This window comes from Bos grunniens, chromosome 13 (assembly GCF_055505025.1).
Source record: "Bos grunniens cultivar Pamir isolate PY7600 chromosome 13, Bosgru_T2T1.0, whole genome shotgun sequence".
Taxonomy (NCBI): Eukaryota; Metazoa; Chordata; class Mammalia; order Artiodactyla; family Bovidae; genus Bos; species Bos grunniens.
Window position 1 is genome coordinate 58468076 of NC_141177.1, and position 16035 is coordinate 58484110.

A 16035-nucleotide genomic window follows, 5' to 3' on the forward strand; every position below is an offset into this window, starting at 1 on the left:
TTCATTCCTCACCCACCTATTTCCAAATCTCCAACCTGAGATTCACAAAGTCGTTCAGCATATTAAAAGATCTGACCAGTCCTGCAATGTAGAAATTCACTTTGGTTAACTAAGAATGTCCTCAAATTAGTAACTTTCTCCCCATACAGCTATTAACAGCCTGGGGAGCTAGGATTCTGTAGAACATACCTTTACGAAACACTGCTCTCGATCATTGCTATTGAGGACGCACACTGTGCCGCCCTAATGGTACTGGCCTTGACTTTCCCACCAGAATGCTCTCCTTGATAAGAATGCATTAAACTGCTACAGTAGAGATATATTATCTCATCTATCAGCACCCCAACACTATTATCTGTCTCAATTCTATGGTTAAGAAAAAGCCTCAGGGAAATGGACTGACTTGCCTCCTGTCACACAGCTGGGTGTCCTGTGTGTGTTAATTCACTCATACTGGGCCCAAACATTGGTACTCTGTCCACTAACATGACATATGCTAGGCAGGGCAGGTTCTGTGTTTTGTATTTTTTGATATATTATTTCGTGTTTTTTATATGAATCCGAACTCACAGTGTGGGACCATGATAAGTAACCATTTGACTGAATTAATCCAAGAAAACGCTGCAGGGGAAGGGTGAATAATGATGAAGAATTAAGCCTGATGACTGAGGAGATTCGGGACAATTCAGACGACTGCAATTTAAGTTCGCATTGATGTGCTGGACTAAATCACACCGGTCTCTTTTGGGATTTTTTGCTTGCTTTTTAGAACTAATAAAGACTTTATCTATTATTTATTGTTTTGGCTATGTGGAACTTCCCCAACCAAGGACTGAACCTGAGCCCCCTGCACTGGAAGCACAGTCCTAACCACGGAACCACCAGGGAAGTCCCACCAGTCTTTTGCGGATTCCTCAACGCCAGAATCTCGATCTAATTGCAATGGCAGTCTTCTCTCGGCTTGACTGAATGCACTTTCCAGGTGTCTCCTGCCACTACAGTTCTGCTTTGCTTTTTGACTTCCCTCACCTTCCCCACCTACTCCCAGGTACCCATCAACAGATTTTCCAGCAGAATCTTATTTTGATTCCTTTTTTGTTTTTTGGCAGAGCCCTTTTTAATATAGCACTGTTCTCAAAACATGTTCTCCTGCTCTTCGGCGCAACACTAATTAAAATGAAAGCTAATGCAGGGGTTGGTGGCACCCAATTAAACACTCACAGCCATGAGCTGTGAGTGATCTCCACTCAGGATCTTCCTCTTTTTCTGTATCCTATATGATCAATGTCAAGTTTGCAAGGGAAGACTGCACCCCCTGGAATCTAGTCTTTCTTTACTGAGACCCCACAATGTGTCCTACGATGCAATATCCCAAATCTGCTGAAATGCACCCCCACCCCACCCTCTAAGCCACAGTGCAAATTATCAGTCTTCTGGGAAATATTTCTAGGCCAGTCCCTTCATCTGCTCCCTGGAGAAGCATCATCTGTTAAGTATTAGACTGCTCTATTTTATTTTTTTTTTACTGTTGTTTTCCATCACGCTCAAATTTAGATGACTATTGTTTGTTTCCCTTTGATATATCCAGTATTATTTGAAATTTCTGAGAATGAGAAATTTTTTTTATACTATGCTTTCAATCCTATCATATTCTTTATTCACAGGCCTCTGGTAGGTTATTAAACACACACTCACATATACACTGATAGACAAATAATATATCCTTTAAATACAACACGTAATTTGTTATGACACATGCTCCTGTCAATCGGCAGGGTTGCTCCACCAAAAATTACATTTTCTCAATTTTTATCTTTCTCAGATATACATCACTTTTCTTCCCCGCAAATTTCTTTTCTTCCACAAATTATTAAAGGCTGATCTAATCAGGAGGCTGGCATTTCAGCCAATATGGTGTGTGTGCATGCTCAGTCATGTCCGTCTCTTTTGTGACTCCATGGACTACAGCCTGCCAGGCTCCACTGCCCATGGAGTGGAACACTGGAGTGAGTTGCCATTTCCTCCTCCAGGCAATCTTTCCAACCCAGGGATCAAACCTGCATCTCCTACATTGGCAAGTGGGTTCTTAACCACTTTGCCACCTGGGACTCAGCCAGTATGCGATGACTACTACATTTCTTACCTATTGATGCTGGGCAACCTGGTCCCCCATTCCAATCCTTCCTTATTTTAACATTTATTTATTTATTTGGCTGTGTCAAGTTGCAGTATGTGGGCTCTGCATTATGGCTCACACACTTCTCTCTAGTTGTGGTAAGCTGGTTTAGTTGCATGGAGACATGTGCGGTCTTAGTTCACTGACCAGGGATCGAACCTGCATCCCCTGCATTGGAAGACGAATTCTTAATCACTGGACCACCAGGGAAGCCTCAGTCCTTCCTTATTTCTTTGGTGCTTTAGAGTACCTTTGGATTCCATCACCCATCAGAAAGATGAGATAATCTGGAGGTCAAGAGCAAGGGCCTCACATCCAGGTAACAAGATTAAGTCCTGGTGCTACTACTCACTTGCTGTGTCACTCTGGATGAGACCTAAAGGCTCTGTATCATTCTGTTAAGTAAAGTTCATAATAAATGTGCCTACCCCACAGGGTTCTGGGGAGGATGGAATATACTAATATGTGTAAACAGCAAGTATCACAATTTTAGTGCTGCCAATAATATGCAGTCTTTGTAGTCTTCTCCACTTTTCTACCACTGTAAATAATAGCTGAGAAAATAGTGCTAAAAAAAAAGAAAAGCTGAACATTTAACTAAGATTCTCCACCTTCATGGCAGCCTATGGAGAGGTTTCTATTTCTTCCCTCTTCCTACTGTGACTTGGTTTTATTCTTTGCTATGCATACACTGCATTAGATTTCTTTTTTAAATGTCTTTATTGAATGTTACAATATTGTTTCCATTTTATGTTTCAGTTTTTGGCCTTGAGGCCAGTGGGATCTTGGCTGCCTGACCAGGGATCTAACCCCTTGGTGGATCTAACCTCCTGCGCTGGAAGGTGAAGTCCGACCCTCTGGACCACCAGGGAAGTCCCTGCATTCGATTTCTTAAGTGCCAAGATGTTTCCTTTTTCCTTAAGGCTGAGGTAAGAAATTGGTCTGTAAACCCTGAATCAGTCGTTAGTTCAAATAGCTAAATATGTTTCTGCTGCTAAACATGGCTATTCCACCAGCATTTTCCACTTTGGATTAGAATAAATTAATAGTGCTAAAGAGGAAGTTCTTAGCTGGGGGTTTATTTCCTTTACTATAACTTATAAGCTTTTCATTTTTGTATTGATTTATTTACAAAACATAGGTAAGGTAGTGGAGGACAGAGAAGCCTGGCATGCTGCAATACACGGGGTTGCAAAGAGTCAGACACAATTCAGCAACAGAACAACGAAACAAAACTGTGTAAGATCTATCCCTCCACGACACGAACCTTTCACCAGATCTTCACTGTGGCCCAAGGCCTCCATTAACTGCACGGTCTATGGTCTTAGCGCATCTCTAGTTCCAACCAGCCTACCTTCCAGGCTTTGCTGATACACTGATCCATGAATATCAATGCATGTTTGTGAATTTCCAACACTTTCACATATCTAGGTTGATTAGGGTTAAGATAAAGATGACAGACAAAAATTTGATAAATTTGGGGTTTTCCATACATGACAAAGGGACTACTTGTATTCTCCAAGGTCTAGACTGATCCCCTGAAATCTATGGCATCAGGCATGATCCAATGTGATGGAAGTTCTTCTATGACACTTAATCAAAAATAAGTCAAAAGATGTCATTACCTGGGGATTAGGAAGTACAAATCATTATGGTTAAAATGAGCTACACAGATATACTGTACAACCCAGGGAATGCAGCCAATGTTATAATAACTAAAAATGGCATATATAACCTTTAAAAATTGTGAATCACTACCTCTTATACCTGTAAAACATATTATTGTACATCAGGACTTTCCTGGCAGAGTGGTTAGGACTCCTCATGCTTTCAGTGCAGAGGGCATAGGTTCAATCCCTAGTCAAGGAACTAAGATCCCACAAGTCATATGGTGTGACCAAAAATACACATATATATATGGTCTTGCCTTGTGGCTCAGCTGGTAAAGAATATGCCTGCGATGTGGGAGACCTGGGTTTGATCTCTGGGCTGGGAATATCACCTGGAGAAGGGAAAGGATATCCACTCCAGTATTCTGGCCTGGAGAATTCCATGGACTATATAGTCCACCGGGTTGCAGTGAGTCGGACTGAATGACTTTCACTTTCATATACATACATAGAGAGAGTACATCATGTATATTTTTTAAAAAGATGCCGTTACATGTAGATGTAAATATATGTTCAGTTCAGTTCAGTTGCTCAGTCGTGTCCGACTCTTTGTGACCCCATGAATCGCAGCACGCCAGGCCTCCCTGTCCATCACCAACTCCCGGAGTTCACTCAGACTCACGTCCATCGAGTCAGTGATGCCATCCAGCCATCTCATCCTCTGTCGTCCCCTTCTCCTCTTGCCCCCAATCCCTCCCAGCATCAGAGTCTTTTCCAATGAGTCAACTCTTTGCATGAGGTGGCCAAAGTACTGGAGTTTCAGCTTTAGCATCATTCCTTCCAAAGAAATCCCAGGGCTGATCTCCTTCACAATGGACTGGTTGGATCTCCTTGTGGTCCAAGGGACTCTCAACAGTCTTCTCCAACACAGTTCAAAAGCATCAATTCTTTGGTGCTCAGCCTTCTTCACAGTCCAACATTCACATCCATACATGACCACAGGAAAAACCATAGCCTTGACTAGACGGACCTTTGTTGGCAAAGTAATGTCTCTGCTTTTCAATATGCTTTCTAGGGTGGTCATAACTTTCCTTCCAAGGAGTAAAGGTCTTTTAATTTCATGGCTGCAGTCATCTGCAGTGATTTTGGAGCCCAGAAAAATAAAGTCTGACACTGTTTCCACTGTTTCCCCATCTACTTGCCATGAAGTAATGGGACCAGATGCCATGATCTTCGTTTTCTGAATGTTGAGCTTTAAGCCAACTTTTTCACTCTCCTCTTTCACTTTCATCAAGAGGCTTTTTAGTTCCTCTTCACTTTCTGCCATAAGGGTGGTGTCATCTGCATATCTGAGGTTATTGATATTTCTCCCGGCCATCTTGATTCCAGCCTGTGTTTCTTCCAGTCCAGCGTTTCTCATGATGTACTCTGCATATAAGTTAAATAAGCAGGGTGACAATATACAGCCTTGATGTACTCCTTGTCCTATTTGGAACCAGTCTGTTGTTCCATTTCCAGTTCTAACTGCTGCTTCCTGACCTGCATACAGGTTTCTCAAGAGGCAGGTCAGGTGGTCTGGTATTCCCATCTCTTTTTATGTTAATACATTTAAATTACACATAAAGGTATAAAGTGCTATGTATCAATCCAACAAAGTTGATAAAAACCACTCACTACATCTGGGAAAGCTGATATAAGGAAATGGGAGGGATTTCTCTCTTAAACTAGACTCCACAGCCAAAATCTGGATAAACCAAACATCCCTGTAGGTGCCTGATTCAAGATGCTACAGTGAAGGGAAATGACAGATGCTACGTCTGGGCCAACATATGTAAGAGCTGTGAGGAACCATTAGCTCTTTCTTCCCCTGTCATGACGACTTGGAATCCACATGTTATGATGGCATCACCACACCATGAATGTGGCCTAAATCATAAAGTCATCGCAAACAACAGACTTTGTATGCATGAGAAATAAAACATTTTTGTGTCATGTCACAAAAAAACCTACAGGGTTTTCTTGTTATGTAGCATAATCAAGACCATCCTGATTAATCCATGAGTTGTAAGGTATACGTCTCCTATTGGCTCCTTTCTCATTATAACTCCCATTTGAATGGGGCCAGCCAGCTACTGTAAAGCTAGCGTGCAGAGGGGAGAAGTCAACAGAGGCACCCTTGTCTGTGATCTGTGACATCAAATGCTTTCCCCACAATAATATGTTGCTTGCTTTGCCCTAAAATCATGTTACCCTCACTCTTCAGTCTGTGGCATCAACATCTGAGAGGCACACAGCACTGCCTTTTAAATCACAGGCCTTCTGCAAGTGGAAGTGTTCTGACCTGGTAACATTGCCTCCTCTCACCTATGAATTTTGCTTTTCATTCAAAAAACTTCCTCTGTTGAGGGTAAGGTCAAGATTATACAAACTGTTGGTAGCATACTTTCCTTTTTTTTTTGCAAAATGGAATTTTCTTCCCCTCTCTCTTCCCATTGTTAGTATCCATAACTGTTCTCAGTGAGTTATGAAGGAAGCGAGTAAAAATGCCTTCATTCTACTGCCTGGAAGTAGTGCTCACTTCTTAAGACCTGCTCCTCTGATTCAAGCACAGTTAATACTCCTCTTGTCTTCCAGATTTAACTGTAATGGAATTTTCCATGATTCTTAACAAAATCAATTATATACCATCTGAAAAGGAGATATCAGTCAAAGGGATATTTTTAACTTACATATAGTTGATTTACAATATTGTGTTAATATAAAGTGTATAGCAAAGTGATTCAGTTGTATATTTTTTCTTTTATTTTCCATTATAGGTTATTACAAGATATTGAATATAATTCTCTGTGCTATAAAGTAAATCTCTGTTGCTTATCTACTTTACATATAGTACCTTTTGTATGTTAATCCCATACTCCTAACTTATCCCTTCCCTCTTTCCTTGGTAACCAAAAGTTTGTTCTCTATGTCTGTGGGTCTGTTTCTGTCTTGTATATAGAATTGTTTGCATTATTTTTTATATATCACACATAAGTGATATTATATGATATCTGCCTTTCTTTGACTTACTTCATTCATTATGATAATCTCGAGGTCCATTCAAGTTGCCGCAATCAGCATTATTTCATTCTTTTTTATGGCTGAGGACACGACTGAGTGACTGATCTGATCTGAACATTCTATTGTATATCTCTACCACATCTTCTTAAACCAGTCACCTATTGATGAGCTTGGTAGGCTGCAGTCCATGGGGTTGCTAAGAGTTGGACTTCACTTTCACTTTTCACTTTCATGCATTGGAGAAGGAAATGGCAACCCACTCCAGTGCTCTTGCCTGGAGAATCCCAGGGACGGGGGAGCCTGGTGGGCTGCCGTCTATGGGGTCGCACAGAGTCGGACACGACTGAAGCGACTTAGCAGCAGCAGCAGCATTGATGAGCACTTTGGTTGTTTCCACGTCTTAGTTCCTATAAACAGTGTTGCTATGAATACTGGGGTGCACTACCTTTGCAAATTAGGAGTTTTCATCTTTTCAAGATGTATGCCCAGGAATGGGACTGCTGGGTCACGTGGTAACTCTACTTTTAGTTTTTTAAGGAACTTCCATATTATTTTCCATAGTGGAGGAATGAATAACATTGTGCTTGAACCAAAGTCTGTAGTTTCAGGTTCCACAGTACAACTCCTCATCAATGAATAAAGTTCTTTAGAGGTAATAAAAAAAAAAAATTGGCTAGAATGAACCAGAACTTGAAATGTTTATGAGTAAACAGGGTGACAGATATTTTCTTTTTCTTCACTTCCATTGTTGGCAGCGTAGTTACATTCAGGCTCCAGACACACTGGACTACAGCAGACACTGGTAAGCAGCACCAGACTCCCTGGGTACTGAGAACACAGCTCTAGGGCCACTTCCATGCAGACACTACAGACACTAGTGAGGCTTGTTTAGCTGCTCAGTCGTGTCTGACTCTTTGCGACCCCACGGACTGCAGCATGCCAGCCTTCCCTGTCCATCACCATCTCCCGGAGTTTGCTCAAATTTATGTCCATTGAGTTAGTGATGCCATCCAGCCATCTCATCCTCTGTCGTCCCCTTCTCCCCCTGCCTTCAGTCTTTAGTGAGATCTCAGGGACACTCAGAGAGCAACAGGCCAGACAAAATGCTTCCCGCTATTAAGGACCCCATTTCAGATAGTCTCACTGTTCATGTTCTTATCTCCTTATTTTAACTCTCCACAATGCTCATGTTAAAAGAAAATAACCTTTATAGCTTGCTCACTCTTTATTCCAAATGGAAGAACACAACAGACTTAGGTTAAAATGTACAATAGTCCCTCATAGCCATGGGGATTGTTTCTAGGACTCCCTGGGATACCAGAATCCAAGGATGCTCAAGTCTCTTATATAAAAAGGGGTACTTAGGACATAATCCATGCACACCCTCCATACACTGTGAATCATCTCTAGGTCACTTGCAATACCAATACAATAGACATGCTATATAAAAAGTTTTAAATACGAAGGAAAGGCTATATAAATAGTTGCCGGAACTCAGCAAATTTAAGTTTTCCTTTCTTGGAATATTTCTTTTCCTAATATTTTCTATCTTGGTTGAATCCAAGGATGCAAAACTCCTAAATAAGGAGGGCCAACTGTGTTCCTCTTTTCTCCTAAGATTTGATCACGTTAGATATAAGAATACACAAACTAATCTTAACCACAGAGCAGGTACTCTTTACCCAGTTAGTGAAATAGAAATTCTGTGGGTAACTGAAAATAAGGGCAAAAAACTATTTTCAGAATGGTTTCTGAGACTAGGAGTGGACAGCCAGATTCTGCAAGTGTGAGGCCAGTTGGATATCTGTTTCTTCACTAGAAAAGACATGAAAGAAGAGCATTTCCAAACTGTAGACTGACACAGTGATCATGACCATGAGGAATGGCTAAACTACAGACCTTTCTGAACTCAGAGCTATTTTGAAAAAGTAACTTTCCTTCCAGGTAAAATATGTACAGGAATCTATTTTCTGTGGTTATCTCATATGCTCGGGGATTGAATACAATTTATTTTTTAAAAGAAATGGCAATGGAATGTCTCTATTACCTGATCCACTGTGAGCTACATAAGTTGTTATCAAAATTTTAGAAAAATTACAGGCAGAGGGAGAAAACACCAAGGTCAATAACAAATGAAGAGCTCACAGACTTGAGAAATTCTGACCCTGCTTGACCTGCTGGCTTCTTGACTGGAGGGAAATTACTTAGCCTTCCTTTAGCTTCTTAGCCTCAATCCCTTCTGATTTCAAACTGCCATCAATCTCTTAAGCCTTGGATTCCCCATTCCTCTCTCTGTTTACCAAACAAATGGTACCTATCACATTCCGATTGTATTAGAAATATTCACCTTATTTATTTAACAAAAATGGATCGTGCCTAATTTGGGTTGTGCACTCCCTTAAATGCTGACTTTGCAAAGGTGATTCAGACAAGGCTCTTCAAAAGCATACTGTAGATGGGAGAACAAAACATAAAGAAAAGTACAATGAAGGTATGATTAGATGCTACAATACAGGTACTGCAGGATGCTATGAGCAGCCCAGCAGGTGTGACACTGGGCTGGATTTGGAAGGATTAATCTCTGTCCATGAATGCCTTATTTCTTTTGCTGACTTGGAGGCAGGGGCCAAGCCTCATCATCTGTATTTCTCACAATGCCTTTTCCATGGTAGGTGCCAAATAAATTATATATGGGATGAACAAGTGAAAGAAATCCAAATTTGAAGCTCTTGATAAAGGAAAAATACATTCAGGTTTCAGAAATATAATAAAATTGTGTTCTGACAAATGGGAAAAATTACTTCAAGTACTCAAATATGTGTTGATAAAAAAGTGAAATGACTTTAAACACGAATTTGAAAATAAGAGCCCCTGAGCCTCTTCTTTTGGTCACCAGGAACCAGAATATTGTAATGATGGGCCTTCTCTGGTGGTCCGCTGGCTAAGACACCGTGCTCCCAATGCGGGGGGCCTGGGTTTGATCCCTGATCAGGGAACCAGATCTCACAAGCTGCAATTAAAGATCCCTCGTGCCACAACTAAGACCCAGCATAGCTAAAAAAGTAAATAAAAATATTTTTAAAAAGAATACTGTAATGCTAAGAGTTGCCACTGAAACAGGAAGAAAATTCATTTCCTTTTTCAAAACTCCATGATACAGGTATTATCTTTTCCTTGACTGGAACAGGAAGATTAAGTCATTAGCTTCAAATCTTTTAACCAGCTTTTGGTGAAGACTAGATTCTGACCCAGTCCTGCCTGATCCCCAGAGCCACGCCCTTAGCTGCCAGGTGACAAGCTTCACAGCCTGGTTGCCCCCCAGGAGTGAGTCAATAAAGACTCCATTACGCAGATAAGCAGTGTGCTACAATGGTGACGTGTGCCATTTTTCGGAGATCACAGAAAAGAGGAAAGAAAACTTTTTTGCCTTTCAGTCATCCAGCCTGAAGAAAATTCTTGACTGACTTATTTTCAAAGACTCACATATAAATTTCAACCATGAATCTTCCAAGGGTTTGAATGGATATGTCAAAACATAAGGTGTCATGCTCTCCGCCTGATGCTCTGTGATGACCTAGAGCAGTGGGATGGGGGCGGGGTTTAAAGGGAGGCTCAAGAGGGAGGGGATATATGTATACCTATAGCTGATTCACATTGTTGTACAGCAGAAATTCATACACGACACTGTAAAGCAATAATTCTCCAATTAAAAAAAATAAAAACATAATGTGTGCTCTGATTCTCCTTATGTTAGATACCAAGGAGTTAGAACCTGGATTCCCTTAGCACCGAGACATTTCATGAAAAGTGCTGGATACAGAATTTTCATCCTGTTATTCTTGATTTCTTTCATTGGCCCTCTTCTCACTAAGGCCGCTTTTCTGGAAAGCAACCAAGGAAACAGACACCCCAATAGTGTGTGGTGTTTATAACCTCCATATCTGGAAAGTCCATCAGACTTGTGATATTTGCCTTTTTCCTTAAGGCTGGTAGTGTGATCTTCCTGTAAAGGAAGCCTGGAATAATCCACAGTCAGAAGATCTGGGAGGAACAAAGGGTATCTTAGAGAAGAAGATAGGAGAGAGGAAATGGGCGATAGGAGAAAAAGAATGAAAAGGAAAGAAGGTGAAGCGCTGTCTACAGGAACTTCCTAAATCATCACCTAAGCTTATCTCTAATGTTTACAATGCTGATTAAGATTCCTTTGCAACTCAGCAGCAGAAGGAAAAATATATACACAGATCTAAGCATGGAAAACTGGAGAAGGCAATGGCACCCCACTCCAGCACTCTTGCCTGGAAAATCCCATGTACGGAGGAGCCTGGTAGGCTGCAGTCCATGGGGTCGCTAAGAGTCGGGCACAACTGAGCGACTTCACTTTCATTTTTCACTTTCATACATTGGAGAAGGAAATGGCAACCCACTCCAGTGTTCTTGCCTGGAGAATCCCAAGGACTGGGGAGCCTGGTGGGCTACCGTCTATGGGGTCGCATAGAGTCGGACACGACTGAATCGACTTAGCAGCAGCAGCAGCAAGCATGGAAAACAGACGGTCAGCTTGGAAAACACAAGAATTCATCCTGAATTACCCAGCAAAGTGGCAGCTGACCATCTGAGACCAGACTACATTATGACAGAGATTCAAGAGACAGGAGGTTGGAGCCTGAGGCCACTCGGCCAAATTCAGTACTCCCTGTCTTCTGACACCATCCCATTGCCCTTTACAACCTTCTGGTTAGTTTTAGGCTCACCATGTAACAACTTTCCACAAAGCCATCATCATCATGGTAGGAGAGAGAATTATGACATCACAAATAATAATACTACAGTAATAACTGAAAATTTTTAAATGAAAAATATACCATTTTTGATAGGATAATTTCTATATTTCTCAGCAAAATAATACATTTTCATTTAAAAAATATGTATCAGCCTTCCTCACTCAACACATAACCAACTTTCTAGCCTCCTTTACCCAGGCTCCCATCCCTAAAGTCTCAGACACACATTCCCTCACCATGTCCCTTATACCGCATACACAGACCACACTGCCTGCTCTACAGGCAATGGTCTTCACCTTTTAGACCAGAGGAATAAACAAGGACTCAGACTTCACTGAAGTCAAAGTCCAGCTTTTCCTCAACAAACTGCATAACCCTAACTGCCCTGAGTTTCCTCAATCTGAACAGCACTGAATAAAGTATGATTCCTCACATATTAAGACACAGACAGAGGCACAAATCCTATTAATTAAATGGACAGTGACCCAACTATCAGTAGAAAATAGGGATGCTTTTATTTTTAATCAATTATATCTCAATAAAACTGGGGGAGGGAGGTTACATAACTGATAAACAGAAATAAAAGAAAACAGGGGCATTCTCTACATACACTTGAAATGAAGACCGCCATCCTTTTCTTAGTGAAGAATTCATCTGCTCCTCTCCATATCAACCTAGATTCTTCTTTCTTTTCTGGGCCTACTGCCTCTTGGGACGTGAACATCTCAACATACAATTCATGAGGCATATTTCACATGTTTTAGGCACTCTGATAAAGATTTCATAAAAGAGAAGGTTTCATTTAAAGGATCAAACGAACTGAGCTTAAAGCGTAAAGAATTGAGGCCGACGCCAATCACCATTTCCGTAGACGATAAAAAAATGAGTTAGACATCACTTTCGTAACTAACTTGCAAGAGAGCAAACTTAAAAACACAGAACTTGTCTCTACCTGGAGTGTCAAAATCAATACCTGCCCACTCTCGTCCCTGACCACAAGGATTGCTAAATGTTCTCCACTTCCATCACCGTGGTCTCCAGCCTCAGATGGAGACGCCCATCTGTGGGCTACAAAGGAGGCCGGCCTCCCATCTCCTGTGGCCCTACACCCATGCTGTCCCCTGAAAAGTAACTGCACACCGTCAAGAAACAAAAACACCCTGAGCGAGGGATAGCTGTGGGGCTGTCAAGATAACCTGAGAAAACAGGTAGCTGCTGACAGCAGAAAGCCAAGCATGCAGAAGAAAAACATGTCTGAGAAGCAAAAAGAACAGAAAACAAGACCCTAACGTCAGCTTCTTGAGGTAAAGGGGTTTGTCACAAGACTATCCCTCTGTGTGCTCTGTTTTAGCCTGAAAATGTATTTATATTCATTCATTCATACACTCATTCTTTCACTGCGCCAAGCACTCAGTAATAAGGGGGCAGACATTAGCTGATTCCATGCTACACTCAGTTAAGATGCACTTCTGCGCTGCCTGCATTTTAGATATATTTGTGGTTGAACCTGGGACGTTCTTATAGGGGAACTGCATATCCTCTGGTCTCTCTTCTCTAACTTCCTGTTCTCTTACTGTTGTTGCTAAAGAAGGCTGAGCCTTCAGGTCAAATCTTTTCTGCAATCTGCCTCCTCTCCCCAAGCTGACAAAGAGATCTGGGACAATCCAGCAGTGGGCACAATCCACCCAGCTGTTTTTTTCCCCCTTTAACCTGAAGGTCACTGTGCTTTCCCTCATGTTCATTAAAGAATGAGCTTTGCACAGGGAAGGGGAATCAGATGAAGGCAGTCAAAAGGCACCAACTTCCAGTCAGAAATAAGTACAAGGGACATAAAGTAAGCATGACGAATATAATAGCACTGCCGTATGTCACACAGAAAGCTGTGAGGAGAGTAAATCTTAAGAGTGCTCATCACAGGAAAAAAAAGTTGTTTTTTTTTATTTCTTTCATCTTGTATCTAAATGAGATGATGGATGTTCACTAAATTTTCTGTGATAACCATTTTATGATGAATATAAATAAAATCATTATTCTGTATTCTTTATAAACATACAGTGTTGTAGGCCAATTATATCTCAATAAAATTGGGAGAAAACAGAATTAAAAAAAAAAAACGAAGAATGAGCTCGGCAGAGCGAAAATGGCAGGATACTCGTACCTGGTCTCTCAGCCTCTCCTGGTGGCCCATGATGGCGGTGGCATGATGCGGGTATTTCTGCTTCAGATGTTCCAGGAAAGCTTCTCTCTTCCGGTCCATCTCCGACGTTTGCATTCCCAGGATTTCTTTGGAACTTCGAGGCCCACCTAGAGTGTGTCTCCTCGGGATGTTTCGGGAAGATTTGGAAGCTGACACACGGCTGTTCCCATTAGAAAGGCGCTCCTTGGTTCTGCGACATTCTGCATCTTCTAAGGATGTCACCTGCAGGTTGCTCTTTCCTTGTTCTGAGAAACAGAAAAGATACAGCTCACAACTAAAGATTTCACACTAGAAATCTCATTTACAGGCCACCAAGTGCGTTTGTGGCAGCTGATAATGTATGAACGTAACTTAGCAGTGTGCGTGTGTGCGCGTGCGCGCGCATGGGCGCGTACCCACACAGCAGCAGGAAAGAGGGTAAATCAAGAACTAAAAGAAATATGAAAAACTGCACTTTAGAAATAAAGATATTGCAGCAAAAAAAAAAAACCAACTCTACAATTTCTTTCCCTGAGGTTATTCAAAACCAAAGCACCTGGTCAGACCAGTTTGCAGGCAAGATCTCCTGGAGAAAGGAATGGCAACCCACTCCAGTATTCTTGCTTGGGAAATCCCATGGACAGAGGAGCCTGGCGGGCTACAGTTCATGGAGTCGCAAAGAGTCGAACAGGACTGAGTGACTAGCAGTGCAACACAACCTGGATTACCCTTCACCCTCATCTGTAACTATGGAAAAGTTAACTTAAGTGATTATGATTATTTCTTTATTTTTAAACATAGTTTCATCCTAGTAACAGCACTTCTTACAATTTTATAATCTGAAGGCAGGAATCCTGCCTTCAAGCCTAGATTAAGGACAAATGATGAGACCTCTCTCGCCTCACTGTTTTCACTAATAAATTAAGCATGGCTGAACTGGTATTAGATATGCAAATTTAAATCTTAGTTCCCTGACCAGGCATCAAACCTACAAATCTTGCAATTGAAGCATGGAGTCTCTCTCTCTTTTTTTTTTTTTTTTTTGAAGCATGGAGTCTTAACCATTGTACTTACAGGGAAGTCTCTAGCTTTTTATTTTTAAAATATGTATTATTATAAACATACTCTAAATTTTTTTTAATAAATTTCCAATTTAAGAGGGTATTTGCTAATTATTTATCTTCAAAAGTTAAGTACAGAAAACACACCCAATATTTAAGAGATCTAGAGCTGAGTCTCAGAGAACTAATTTTTTTAAGTCTTTACTGAATTTGTTATAGTATTGCTTCTGCAGTTTATGTTTTGGATTTTGGGCCATGAGGCATGTGGGGATCTTAGTTTCCCGATCAGGGATAGAACCTGTGCCCTCTGCAGTGGAAGATGAAATCCTAACCAATGGACCACCAGTGAAGTCCCAAGAACTAAAACCTGATGCCAGTGACATAAACCAACAAGTGTTCAGAGTTCATACATAAACCAGCTCCTCTAAAGGCAGTGCCGTCAACATGGTTTTTCTCTTCTTTACCTAGAAATACCTATACCTAGAACTGTAGGTACAACACCTGTTGGTTAGACACAGAAAATATTGTAAACGTGGGCTCATTTCCCTGCTGCAGTTTTTCACCCCTAGATGAGTATTCTGGGAGTAATTCTTCTTGTTTACCGTTCACTTCTCATTACATGGCTAATTATAGCTTCTCCATCAGACCATCAGACACTGATGAGGAAAGAGAAGGAAAAAACAGCCCAATTAGTTCATTCTACTATTCATTAACTTCAACAGCACCTTTAGAAGGGGGAGAAGATAGAACTATTGGTTCAAAAGATATTGAAAAAAATAAATAAAAAGGCTCTCGGAGGCAGATGTAGAGAACGAACATGTGGGCATGGTGCAGGGGAAGGAGAGGGTGGCACGAACTGGGAGATTAGCACTGACATATATATATTACCATGTGTAAAATAGACAGCTAGTGGGAAGCTACTGTATAGCCCAGGGAGTCCAGCCTGATGCTCTGCGATGACCTAGAGGGGTGGGATGGGATCGGGGAGTGGGGTAGAAAGGAGGTCCAAGAGGGAGGGAATATATGTATACACACAGCTAACTCACTTGGCTGCATAGCAGGAACTAACACAACACCGTAAAGCAATTATCCTCCAATAAAATTTTTTAAATAAGTAAAATAAAAAGTCTGTGAGAGCAGCATGAAATGAGAGAAGCCCAAATCACTTCTG

The 16035-nt window shown here is 41.2% G+C and overlaps 1 protein-coding gene and 1 long non-coding RNA gene across 29 annotated transcripts in view; one reads left to right on the forward strand and one right to left on the reverse strand.

Annotated features, from left to right (window-relative positions):
* Positions 1-16035, reverse strand: part of KIAA1217 (KIAA1217 ortholog) — an 820709-nt gene that overhangs the window by 328809 nt on the left and 475865 nt on the right. For all 27 annotated transcript variants that reach the window (XM_086334383.1, XM_086334410.1, XM_086334370.1 and 24 more), the window contains one exon: positions 13786-14069. In XM_086334383.1, the coding sequence (XP_086190509.1) occupies positions 13786-13899 (114 nt within the window). In that variant the 5' untranslated portion in view covers positions 13900-14069. The remainder of the gene's footprint in view (positions 1-13785; positions 14070-16035) is intronic.
* LOC147361056 (uncharacterized) overlaps positions 1-16035 on the forward strand; it is a 35462-nt gene that overhangs the window by 14330 nt on the left and 5097 nt on the right. Inside the window, exons 3-4 of one of the 2 annotated variants that reach the window (XR_015139666.1) lie at positions 2936-3105; positions 10007-10573. This is a non-coding gene — a long non-coding RNA (uncharacterized LOC147361056). Of the gene's footprint in view, positions 1-2935; positions 3106-10006; positions 10574-16035 lie in introns of those variants that run through there. The other variant, XR_015139667.1, reaches the window with a different exon arrangement.